General features: G+C 43.2%; 1 protein-coding gene across 1 annotated transcript in view; it reads left to right on the top strand.

The window, feature by feature from the left end:
* The window catches only part of LOC135517779 (malignant fibrous histiocytoma-amplified sequence 1 homolog), a 29,931-nt gene extending 20,619 nt beyond the window's left edge, over window positions 1-9,312 (top strand). The window contains exons 2-3 of the mRNA XM_064942375.1: window positions 7,560-7,902; window positions 8,103-9,312. Coding sequence (XP_064798447.1) covers window positions 7,560-7,690 — 131 coding nt within the window. The 3' untranslated portion in view covers window positions 7,691-7,902; window positions 8,103-9,312. The remainder of the gene's footprint in view (window positions 1-7,559; window positions 7,903-8,102) is intronic.
* The last annotated feature ends 4,482 nt before the right edge of the window (window positions 9,313-13,794 follow it).

Raw genomic sequence — 13,794 nt, 5'->3', positions numbered from 1 at the left:
TTTGTGTGCCAGTTGAACTGTAGGACAGAGGACACTCCAGCTGAAGAAAGGAAATCTTCTGAACTAATTTGAGGTTGTTGAGAGGCTCGTCTTCTGTCATGATAAATCACACTGAAAATACCACAATTATTTAGGCCTGGTGGGGATTGCCTCTGAAAATATGTCTCTCCTCATGATCAGTGTTGGCTAACTGTGAGCTGAATTTAGACAGAAAATAGAAAATAGTTTGAGCAACTATATTCCAGTCACACATACGGTACAGTTGTTTTTGTCCCATGAACACTTAAGGTACATACCTGGAGAGCTGGAAATACTTGACCCAAATTTGACTGTAAAAAGTTTGACAGAAGCATGTTTCTGCTTGGATACGCTGGTGAAAACGTAATGGTATGTCAGGACTGGATAGTTATAATAGGATATTATTACAACACAAACATTACAGTAGTAGCTCTGCCATTATCTCAGCTTTGTGTTTGTGGGTTGTAGTTCAAATACAGTAGGTTTACAACACATCAGTTATTGTGTTGGGAGGTCTGACTCATTTCTGTAAAATCATATAAAATCAATTACCCTGGTTAGTCGAGGTTATTAAGGTAATATGTACAGTACATGTAGGTAGAGTTATTAAAGTGACTATGCATAGATAATAACAGAGTAGCAGCAGTGTAAATGGAGGGGGCAATGCAAATAGTCTGTGTAGACATTTGATTAGATGTTCAGGAGTCATGGCTTGAGGGTAGAAGTTGTCAAGTAGCCTTTTGGACCTAGACTGTGGTACCACTGTTGTGTCACCTGCAAACTTAATGATGGTGTTGGAGTCCTGCCTGGCCATGAAGTCATGAGTGAACAAGGAGTACAGGAGGGGACAGCACAGACCCCTGAGGGGCCCCGGTGTTGAGGATCAGCGTGTCGGTTGTGTTACCTACCCTTACCACCTGGGGGCGGCCCGTCAGGAAGTCCAGGATCCAGTTGCAGGGGGAGGTGTTTAGTCCCAGGGTCCTTAGCTTAGTGATGAGCTTTGAGGGCACTATGGTGTTGAACGCTAAGCAACTAATAGCATTCTCACATAGGTGTTCCTTTTGTCCAGGTGGGAAAGGGCAGTGTGGAGTGCAATCGAGTTTGCGTTAACTGTGGATCTGTTGCAGCGGTATGCAAATTGGAGTGGATCTAGGGTTTCTGGGATAATGGTGTTGATATGAGCCATGACAAGCCTTTCAAAGCACTTCATGACTACAGATGTGAGTGCTGTGGGTCTGTAGTCATTTAGGCAGGTTACCTTCGTGTTCTTGGGCACAGGGACTATGGTGGTCTGCTTGAAACATGTTGGTATTACAGACTCGGACAGGGAGAGGTTGAAATTGTCAGTGAAGATATTTGCCAGTAGTAGGTGAGCGCATGCTCGGAGTACTCATTCTGGTAATCCATCTGGCACTGCGGCCTTGTGAATGTTGACCTGTTTTAAAGGTCTTATTCACACCGGCTACGGAGAGCATGATTACACAGTTGTCTGGAACAGCTGATGCTTTCATGCATGTTTGTGTTACTTGCCTTGACGCGAGCGTAGAAGTAATTTAGCTCCTCTGGTAGGCTCGTGTCACTGGGCAGCTCGCGGCTGTGCTTCCCTTTGTAGTCTGTAATAGTTTGCAAGCCCTTCCACATCCGACGAGCACCGGCGCCAGTGTAGTACAATTCAATCTTAGTCCTGTATTGACGCTTTGCCTGTTGGATGGTTTTTCGGAGGGCATAGCGGGATTTCTTAAGTTTCCCGCTCCCTTAGTTTCCCGCTCCTCTTAGAGTCCCGCTCCTTTAAAGCGGCAGCTCTTCCTTTTAGTTCAGTGTGGATGTTGCCTGTAATCCGTGGCTTCTGATTGAAGTATGTACGTACAGTCACTGTGGGAACGACGTCATCGATGCCCTTATTGTTGAAGCCAATGACTGGTAGAGTGTACTCCTCATTGCCATCAGGAGAATCCCGTAACATATTCCAGTCTGTGCTAACAAAACAGTCCTGTAGCTTAGCATCTGCTTCATCTGACCATTTTTTTATTGATCTAGTCACTGGTGCTTCCTCCTTTTAGTTTTTGCTTGTAAGCAGGAATTGGGAGGATAGAATTATGGTCCGATTTTACAAATGAGGGCGAGAGAGAGCTTTGTACATGTCTCTGTGTGTGGAGTAAAGGTGTTTTTCCCGACTTGTTGCACATGTAACATGCTGGTAGAAATTAGGCAAAACGGATTTAAGTTTCCCTGCATTAAAGTCCCCAGCCTCTAGGATCACCCCCCCTGGATGAGCTTTTTCTTGTTTGCTTATGGCTTTATACAGCTCAATGAGTGCGGTCTTAGTGCCAGCATCGGTTTGTGGTGTTAAATAGACAGCTACGAAGAATATAATGAAAACGTCTTGGTAAATAGTGTGGTCTACAGCTTATCATGAGATACTCTACCTCAGGCGAAACCTCGAGACCTCGAGACTTCCTTAAATTTCATGCACCAGCTGTTGTTTACAAATATGCATAGACTGCCACCCCTTTGTCATACCAGAGGCGGCTTTTCAATCCTGCCGAAACAGTGTACAACCCGACAGCTGTATGTTATGTATGTTATTCATGTCGTATTCAGCTGTATGTTATTCATGTTGACTAATAGGATTGATGGTAAAGGCAGATTACCCTCTCGCCATCGGATCCTTCCGGAACCCAGACCCTGATATCTCCGTGTCTTTCTCCTGTGAATGATGGGGATGAAGGCCTTTTCAGGTGTCTGGAGTAAATCCTTCGTGTCAGACTCGTTGAAGGAAAATATATATATATATTCCAGTATGGGATGAGTAATCGCAGTCCTTATGTCTAGAAGCTCTTTTCGGTTATAAGAGACGGTGGCAGAAACATTATGTACAAAATAAGTTACAAATAACGTGAAAAAACAATCACAATTGGTTAGGGGAGCGTAAAATAGCAGCCATCTCCTCCGGCGCCTTTCTCAGATAAACCATATGTTTTTTAAGTTACACGTGACGTGGCGAATTCAGTGTGTAGGTCGATTCCCTGTCCGATTATTCTGGCTGTGTCAACAGAACTGCAGTCAGTCCCGTGTGACTAATTAGAGCACGGGAGCTGTTGGAAATCCTCCTCTGGTGTGTGTGCATGCTAATGATGGTGAGTGTGGATACAGCGGCGGGGGTTCCAGGAACTCTCACACACAGCCCCTCCCAGTTGTAGTGCCATTGTGTCCACACAGCCCCCCCACCCCCGCACCAACAGGACTAAAGCTGCAGGGGTGTAAGCTTGAAAACAGCCACTGCCCTCCTTTGTCTCCCTGCCTCAGAGAGGCTGGTGCTTCCTCACTGTTTCAATCCACTTGAATCTCATGTTGTTTTGTGAAAGGGGCGGTCAGTGGCAGGCTGTAGGCTGATAGGTTGGTAGTGTTGTTCTGTTACCCTTTGTGTGGATATGCTCCAAGAGCATAATAATGTAATGCTGCAGTAGACGGGTGGGGCTGGGACATGTGTAGATGCTATCACGAGGACCATCATCCTTGGGGTTGGGGATTAAACTGTGGAAATGGTGTCTAAAATCCGTTTTCTGTGACCTAAGCTGATTTCTAGTATTGAAAACAAATATGATCTTTTGTGCTTTGTCCAATCCCCCCTCTGCCCTGTTTACCCCTAAAGGTGATTATGAATATGGCTATGACATGCTCGCAGTGTTTGTCCTGTGTGTGTTCTTCTGTTTGGTATTTATTCCATGGCGGTTGTGTTAGCTTTGAATAGGCCAATGAGGGAAGAGGAATTCTCCTCTTTAGCCTTCATTAATATGGAGTAACCTAATGTAGCAGGCGTAAAAGAAATGCCTGAGCCGGGGTCGTCAGAACCCGTATGCATCGGGTTTTCAGGCTTCACCTCTATTCTCCTTTCCCCCTGAACTGGGTGCTTCCGGTTTTCTACCGACCCCCTGAGGGTGAGTGTGGATACTGGGCAGAAGGCAGCTAGCTGCCCGCCCTGTTTGCTTTAGGCCTGACCTGGGCACACTGCAAGCTTTGTCACGGCATTGGCTGTTACTCAGTCCGCCAGGGAAAGTCGCCTCTTCTCGGTGGCGTTGCCTTTGTTTCTGTTAGAACAGCTGTGAAGAACTCTGGCTTTTTATCGATCTCCTCAAACCCCAGTGTGAGTTCTCACCTACCAGTATGGAGCGTGGGAGATGTGGAAAGAGGGAGGAACCCCTCCTTTTTGTTGTATAATGAATGATGTCACCTGAAGAGTAAGAGGAAATTAGTGTGTAAGAAGACGATGATTGAAACTTGGGGAAATGTTGATGTGGTGACAGACTGGAGGAGGGACAAGGCCTGTAAAATCACTCTTGATTGGATGCTGAGGGTCATTCCCTTTGCGGCGGATGGGGGGCTGACTACAAGTGGCCCATTTGATCTTCCTACAGGAACATTGTGTACAGAGAAAGATGTATGAACGAGAAAGTAATTGAGTCCGACCCCCGCCGAAACCAGGCCCTTTCATGTGTTCATATGCCCCTCCTCCATCCCTCTGAGTGTGTGTTGTTATCGATCATTGTCAATAGCCTTCTTTGAAATGAACCCCCTTCTACGACCCCGCCAACCCCTCTTCGCCCCTCTCCCTCTCTTTCCAATGATGCCCAAAGCTGGGAAAAAAGGGGAAGTGGAAACGAGTCCATTGTGAAAAGACCAGACGTGGACATTCTCAGCTAGACTCCTCCTGTGTTTTTCCAAACACATCCAGCATCCTACTGGGACATTCTTGGAAACAGGAAAATATATAAATATATATTTTTTCTTTTCTTCTAGCAAGCCTGGATAAATAGCAGTTTTCCTTTTATGGTGTTAGAGTTCAGTGGAGAGAAAAAGAGCAGAAATGGACAGCCTGGCAGAAGATCAAGCCTAGCAGAGCAGGGCAGCAGCACAGGAATGTACATGCTCATTATCCTACCTGCTTGCTGATGCAATTGTGAGGAGGGGGGAGTGGAGGTGAATAGCACATTCCTAGTCCTTGATGTCAGGGCCAACCGAGTCCTCTGTCCATCTGCACACTGTATGACTAGCCTACATCCAGTGAGCAGTGAAGGAGGTGAGACTGGAGTGAGCGTTTCTTTACTGTCCTCTGTCTGACTCTCTGACCCAGATGAGGGGAGCGGCAGAGATGACTAACTGGCTGTGTGATTCAGCACGTATGCTTCCTGTAACAGACTCCCCACTGTTTCCACACAGAGAGATCTGGTGCCGGCAACATTCTCAGGAATGAACCACTAATACATCACATGTCAGGACGTCCTGTATATAGCAACACTGTGATGTTATGCATTCCGACTGTATTGCAGTGAACAGCAGCACTACAAGCACAATACTGTATAAATCACACCTTTTTAACCAGGACAAAAAATACCACGTCTTTAACCTTTTTATTCCAGTCTGTCTGTTTCCGGTGCTGAACGACTCCAGCATGCTAGTTGGACCCCCTGCTTTGTCCTGATGTGAAGAGAAAATCAATGGGTTAAGTGCTGCTAAGGACAGGCTATTAGATAGGCTACTGCCTTACACACCCAGAGGGAAGAACAGGCATTGAGATGAATCCTATACATTGTGTTGAGTGTAGGGAAGAAAATCTGTGTGAACTAAATTGTTTCAGTACTAAGACACGCTGAGAAATGAACAGTGCTTGAAATGATCAGACATACCAAGACCAGAGCAAATATCAACCATGGTAACAAACTATATATTTTTGCCATATCCTTGGTAACAAAAAAAAACATTGCCTTTTGGATAGGGTTGCTATGGAGGTTTTAGTTTTACAGCATGGTGACAGTCATGGTCACACAGACACAGCCTCGGAGACCGTACTGGAGCTGAAAAGTGTTGATCCAGCAGGTCATGACGATATGAGGTGCAGATAGTAAAACCAGGTCAATCTTTTTCTGTAGCAGATAAGCCCAGATCAGAACCTGCCGGTGATGGGGCAGTATAATATTAGTGAGCTATTGAGGCAGTCTAACAAAGACAAACAAGAGGGGTGCATCATTATTTAACCAAGGAAAAGGATCATCGGGCCTAATCCATTCTTACAGCTAAACCATTCAAATCATGTGAGCTCTGAGCATGGTACACGTCAGTGAGTATAAATTATTCTGTCAAAGTAGCATGCAACACCCCCCCCCCCCCCCACACCCTAACATATTGATAGGGGTTGCCTTTATATCACACAACAGAGATTTTATAATAAAACCATTAATGATAGAGAATGTAGTGACATAGTATTACTGATGGGATTTAACCACTGTTTGTCTCATGGACTTTCAAGCACTATGTGAGTACATTATCCAGTTGGCTATAGTAGCAGTGCGTGGTAATGCTGTCTGTGTACAGACCGAGCATGTACTAAACCCACTCACTGTCTGATGGGTGTAGTCTCGTGCTGCACTGCATTACTGTCAGAGGCAGCCAGCCAGGCAGGATGACCGTAATCTTATTCCGTGACGGATGATTTAACAACTCATTGTTTCTGCCTGCCTCAATCGGACCGATACCCCGCCATCATCACAAACAGACCTACGCACAGCATCCCAACATGCCCTGTCAGTTGCGAACTGGCTGACAGTGTTTGGAGGAACCCTGGCTGTGCCACACAGGACCTCTTTTAGAACCATTAAGGATGCAGCAGAGAATGAAGGAGACTTGGGATGTTTGTTTTTACCTTTTTAGCTGCCTTTCTGATTCTGTTCGTGCTGCACCTGCTCTTTCCTGCTATTGTGTCTGAAAACGGAAAGAAGAGGTCTTTCAAAAATGTTCTGCATAGATCCCTCCACTCAAACCAACTAAGGCTTTAAGGGCAATAATTAAGGTTTAGTTTTCTAGAAGATGACGAGTAAATCGACTATCCTGGATAGAGAATGAAGTTCAGGCATGTTTTTCTGGACATTCGCGATCACACAACACAGTGGTTAAAAGGCCTGCAGATGGCCTGTTAGTGAGGCAAATGGGGCGTTTTTGTTTTCCCCATAATTAGAAGGCCATAACATGTGACGTACAGCCTGTTCTGTGCTGATAGTCAGGAAATGGCCTTGGTTACAGAACATGTGGTGAAAAACACCCATGCGCGTTCACATGCACGCACATATTCAAACACACGCAGGCATCCACGCACAAGTTCTTTCTCTCACTAAAATACATTCCCCAACAAACTGCCAGTACCTTGTGATTTTGCTGACGAGGACACACCCTTTGAATATGAGGGGATCTGCAGCTATTAAACAAAGCCTGTTGGAGCCCTCCACTCCACAGAGGTCTCTAGGGAAATGAACATGCAGTTATTTTTCTCTGTAGCAGGCTCTGGCAATCAGTGGTAATGCAGTGAAATTGCCATCTAGTGGACAAATAGAGAACTATTTTGTTACAGCTCAAATCTTGGCAAAATATTGATTTTGGATCCTGTACAAAATCCACTATATCCTGATATCATTGGATAAATAATCTCTGTCGGTTGGATAATTTGAGTATTATTTTTAAACTAACTCTCCCCCTGTCTTGCTCTTTCTTAGGTGAGCTTCTAAGCCAGCCGCGCCCTGAGGGGCTGACTGAGATAATCTGCCCAAAGAATGGTTTGGAGCGGGTTGACGTGGCGCTGGTTTACCCACCTACGCCCACTGTGGTCAGCCCCTGTCTCAAATGAGCCACGCGGCCTGGCCTCTACTGTCCTGTCTGACTGTACCCTCACGCCCGACTCTCTAGCCAACACCTGCTGCACACCTGAGTCTGAACCCCACAACCCAGCTCTCCCTCTGAATCCCCTCAACCCACCCAGGCAGCAGCCAGACTGGACACACAGCCATGCAAGGTCACAGAGATATGCACCGTCAGCTGGATGCAGTAGAGCTGATAACTGTAAGTATCTTCCAGAAAGGGTCATAGGTTGGTAACTAGAGGGTTCGATGCTTAGAAGCTTCTATATACTGTGTAAATGGATCGACATCTAACCTGTAATTGAATATACCTGATAAAATTGATGATAGTGAAGCTGTACTACAAATGACAAAGTATAAAAGTAAGAGTATGTTATATTCTTTGTGTTTTTTTATTTGCAGGTTATCCAACTGTTCTTTCACTGCCTCGCTATGATGACAAAGGCCATATTACAGGACTTTGGCTGAAAGCAAACCTTCACCTTGGTCGTTTTTAAGACCCATCAGCAAGCAGTGTATTTTCCAACTCTCTTACTCCACGCTGCCCTCCAGATCTATGACAAACCTCTGCCTATAACCTAACCAAGACGAAACACAGGAAATCCACCGTATCAACTATCAATTAAACAATCGAGAGATGAGTGGGCAAAGACTTGGACGGATTTCTTTCTTTACGACTTAGTGGCGTGATGAAAAGTTGGAAACCTCTTGGCTGGACTGCTACCCCATTCTAATTTCCCGTAACGCTCATGTTTAATGCTCATTTTCCATGTGTCCACGTGTAAAGGCTGTGATTTGAAGAACATAGAAAAGAGAACTGACTGAACCTCCTACTATATCAATCTATGACTGACAGTTGTGGGGGTCTATCTGCCTGTCTGTTTCTATGTCTGTAAACCAAATACAGCCTTGTATAGCCAAACACATGAACACCACCTACTCTTAAAGAACACAACACACGTTACCCATGTACGGACCTTAACCTTTGCTTTAGCTTGCAAAGGGGCAGATGTATCATATGAAGTAAATGCTGGAAGGACATATGTGAAGTCAGTGGACTGTGTTTATGCCAAGGAAATCCCACTTCAGCTGTACTTGTTTCTTTGTGGCATATCCTGACTATGGTGTGATGTATTTGTGATTTGCCATTTCAGCTTTAGCAAGAAAAGTACTCAGTTTCACTTTAGACTCGTTCAAAAAGGATCATTGTATGTAAATAAAAGATGATCATGTTCTCTAAAGGAAACAGAAAAAGATGTCTGTAGGTATTGAGTCTGAAGTCTTCACAGCACCTTCTTTGGTCGTGTTGGAATAGAGGAATTTATTTCAAGATGGTCTTCACTGGTATGGGGGAGATACTGCAATATGTTTAAAACATGCAAGAAAAAAAGTTTATAACTTTTGTATATAATATCTTTATTTTTGTATATTGACTTAAGTTGTCACCACCCTCTTTCAACATAATTTGCAGTGCAACGTTGTGCATGGCCTCACTTAGCCATTGTGAGAGTGTAGGCTACGCACACTTTTATAAGTAGCAGGTCAAACTGTCTCACAGCACAATGTAAAAAGCACCAAATACAAAATAAACCAACTACTGGTTTAAATATGACCACGTTGTCTTTTTCATGTCTTTCTCTGCACACTAATACTGATTATACATCTTTATGGGAAAGATACTTTATTGGTCGCTGTGTTTCAATTACTTTACATAGAGTTATGACTGATGGCAGCAAACTGTCTCCCAGCACTGTATATCACGTTTGATTAAAGTCAGGAGTGTAGTCTCTGTATGCTCTCTCTTAGTAAAACTGCTCTAGCAGTAGAGCATGGGCGCTTAGTTGCAACGCCGTGATAGTGGGTTGAGGACCCAATATTTAAGTGTATATGAGCACAACTACGTCGCTTTGAATAAGAGCATCTACTAAATGGCATATATTATATTGAATGACCACTCATCTCCGCCAACTACATACTCCCAGTTTAAATAGCTGAGGTCACGTTCCAGGCCAGAACGCAAGGATATTACACCGATTAGATTTGACTAGAGTAAAAAAAAAGATGACCTGCCATTTTTGAACCTCCTAATCTATAATCTAGATTAGATCTACTTAGAGGGGGCACCTCCACTGCAGACTGATCAGGTCAGAGATCAATAATGTTCGAGCCAGGGCAACAAGAGAAGAGGGGGTGAGATACAGGATATTGTGCTGCTAAGGTGAGGTATTCCACACAACATATGCACTGAAATCATATAGGTGATCGAGACAGTCTAGAATCAAGGGGGAAAATATAACATGCTGCATAGACCATTATTTTATAATCTGAATTTGACTAGTTCACAGCACTTTCTGATTAAAAGGAGCTCTTGTATATCAGTTACTTATGTCACAGTTAGTCCAATGTTGACTATTTGCCAAGGTAGCAGCACCACAAAATCAGACACTCCTACAAGAAATTGAATGATTTGCCCCTCTAGTGATAAAACAGATCTCAGCAGCACACCTAATCATTTGAGGTGGAGATGAGAGGTCCCAAAAACTCAGTGGTGGAAAAGGTGCCCAATTATCATACTTGAGTAAAAGTAAAGATTCTTTAATAGAAAATTACTTGAGTAGAAGTCACCCAGTAAAATACTACTAGTAAGTCTAAATTTCAAATTCCTTAAATTAAGCAAACCAGACAGCACAATGTTCTAGTTTAACAGAAATCCAGGGGCACACTCCAACATCATGAAGCACTTGTATTAAGCAAGTCCACCAGATCAGAGGCATGTTCTCTTGATAAGTTCATGAATTGTACCATTTTCCTGCTAAGCATTTTTATTTTAACCTTTATTTAATTAGGCAAGTCAGTTAAGAACAAATTCTTATTTACAATGACGGCCTACCCTGGCCAAACTCAAACAATGCTGAGCCAATTGTGCACCACCCTATGGGACTCCCAATCACAGCCAGATGTGATACAGCTTGGATTTGAACCAGGAACTGTAGTGGCGCCTCTTGCAGTGGGATGTAGTGCCTTAGACCACTGCACCACTCAGGAACCTCAGCATTCAAAATGTGTAACGGCTTTCTTTAGGTGAAGGAGAGTCGGACCAAAATGCGGCGTGGCTCTTGAGATTCATGTTTAATAAAACAATGGAAACACGAATCAATACAAAAACGTACCGTGAAAACCGACACAACCTATACTGGTGCAAAGTCACACAGAGACAGAAACAAGGACAATCACCCACAAAAGCCAACACCAAACAGGCTCCCTAAATATGGTTCCCAATCAGAGACAATGACTAACACCTGCCTCTGATTGAGAACCATATCAGGCCAAACATAGAACTAGACAAACTAGACATGTAACATAGAATGCCCACTCATATCACACCCTGACCAAACAAAACATAGAAACATACAAAGCAAACTATGGTCAGGGTGTGACAAAATGTAACAAGTACTTTTGAGTGTCAGGGAAAATGCATGGAGTAAAAAGTACATTATTTTCTTTAGGAATGTAGTGGATTAAAAGTAAAAGTTCTCAAAAATATAAATAGTAAAGTAAAGTACAGATACCCCCAAAAACTACTAAAATAGTACTTTGAAGTATTTTTACTTAAGTACTTTACACCACTGCAAAAAAACCTCCAGTACAAGAACATGAGCTTATATTAAATACATATAAAGGTAGTTAGAGAAATGTGTGGTTTATGAAAAACAGGGCATGTTGTCCCCCACGAATGATGCAGCCTCCCACCTTATAGCCCCCACCATGTTCCAATCAGTGGAATTTAGTAAATGCCAGATCTCTATGACAAGATGCATCATTCACCCAAGTTTCGTCAAAATCCAGCTAGTGCTGTCTGAGATATCACATGTGACTAACATACAAACGTACTAAAGAACAGAGACAGATGCACAGTTACCTCCCCAATTTCATCGTGGGGGTTAATCATTGAATTACTTACAGTATATGATCCCATCAAAATACTAGACTATTGGTCCCATCAGGCCTTTATGCTTATATTGATTTAGACAGGGGTCCTGAACTGCTTTGACTGAAAAACAGAAACCAAAATATATATTTTTAAAGGCAACAGTAAATCTGTCGTCCCCCCACGAATGATGCAGCACCCCCCTTGGGCCAATCAGTGTAATTGTCTAAGTGATGGATCCCCTTGGCAAGACGCATCATTCACCCAAGTGTCATCAAAATCGGGCCAGTGGTGTTTGATATATCACATGGGATAGCTAGACTTGTATCCCTGAGAATGTGTGCCAAATTTCAGCATTCTGAGTCAAACAGATCAAGCGATATTAACATGTGCCCATTATAGCGCCACTGTGTGGTCGATATTAATGTTCTTTCATGTACTGAGTCTTGACAGTGTTTACAAGATGCGTACCAATTTTTTTGACAATACGAATATCCTAGACTGATTTATCTGCATTTATGTGCCAGACCACGCCAACTGGAATGTTTATTGGTCAATATGTTGTTTTAGGTACTCGTCTGTAAAATATTGCATTGAGAGATCTTTGTCCATAGATGCCACATAATCAAGTTTAGTGCAGATCGATTATTTGGTGCCAGAAGAGTAGCGTTAAAGTGTTTTTTACAAAATAGAAATCCACCATGGCGGACCTTATGGCTCACTGAGGCAAATTTGTTCCTTGTGAGGAGAGGGGGCTATGTATTGACTTTAGGTCAAACGGGGTGAGGGGCGTGACCTTTCAAATCATTTTAAATATCTTGTTATAGTACCACCATCTGGCCAATCAGTGTATTTTAGTAAATGCTGGATCTCTATGGCAAGACCCATCATTCACCCAAGTTTCGTCAAAATCTGGCCAGTGCAGTCTGAGATATCATGTGTGACTAGTATACAAACGCACTAACAGACGGAGACAGATGCACAGTCCCCTCCCCGATTTAATCGTGGGAGACAATAATATGTTTCTGTTGATGGTGGTACTGTACTTCAAATAATCAGAGAACATAATTTTCCTGCTCTTTGAGCCCATCTAGTCAAGGGGCGACTTAGTGATTTGGAGGACTCAGGCAGAGGATTGAAAGTAAAGACGTAATTTAACTATAATAATCTATTACCTTTTAATGTGCCATGAACAGAACCAGTCATGATGTTTTAATCTGATTGTCAATCAAATCACTTAAAAAAGTAAGTTACCCTTGCACGTTCATCCAAAATAATTTCAGCATCCGAACAGTGCACTGTGCATTGTGCACTTGCCAACTTTCCTTCAATTCGCAAGCGGCTGAAACTATCTCACTGGAGAAAGCATCCGAGTGAGTGTAGCAGCGCCCCTCTGTCTTACTATACAGTATGTAGCCCATGTATCTGAAGCTGTCTGGCCAGAAAGAGTATGACATGGCATTACATTTTTTGGGCCAGATAGCATCACGTACATGGGCTACACATATATGTCCTCTGCCTCGATGACAATGGCAGTATTATCAGCAGCACCTGTCTTTTTACTAAAGAAATGCTATTGTATCCCCCTAGAGTCTAAGGGACAAGGTCTGGGTTTTCTACTATTTTATTTGATCTTATTTTACCTTTATTTAACTAGGCAAGTCAGTTAAAAACAAATTCTTGTTTACAATGACGGCCTACTAAAAGGCAAAAGGCCTCCTGCGGGGGCGGGGTCTGGGATTAATTTTTTTAATAAATTCAATAAAACTATAGGACAAAACACGACAAGAGACAACACAATATTACATAAAGAGAGACCTAAGACAACAACATAGCATGGCAGCAACACATGGCAACAACATGGTAGCAACACAACATGGCATGTAACATATGGAATTGTTTTAAGATTTTCATACCAAGGATAATTTTGCAATACCTGTAGATATAAAAAAATATATATATTATGAAACATTTGGCCTTTCCCCTTAGTACCTTGTCAGCTCAGGATTTTGAACTTGCAACCTTCCGGCTACTAGTCCAACGCTCTAACCACTAGGCTAACGCTCTAACCACTAGGCTACCCTGCCGCACCAGTGTATGTATATACTGTAATCTATACCATCTACTGCATCTTGCCTACGCTGTTCGGCCATCGCTCATCCATAT

This window comes from Oncorhynchus masou, chromosome 28 (genome assembly GCF_036934945.1).
Source record: "Oncorhynchus masou masou isolate Uvic2021 chromosome 28, UVic_Omas_1.1, whole genome shotgun sequence".
NCBI lineage: Eukaryota > Metazoa > Chordata > Actinopteri > Salmoniformes > Salmonidae > Oncorhynchus > Oncorhynchus masou.
This window is presented reverse-complemented; position numbering and strand designations above follow the sequence as displayed.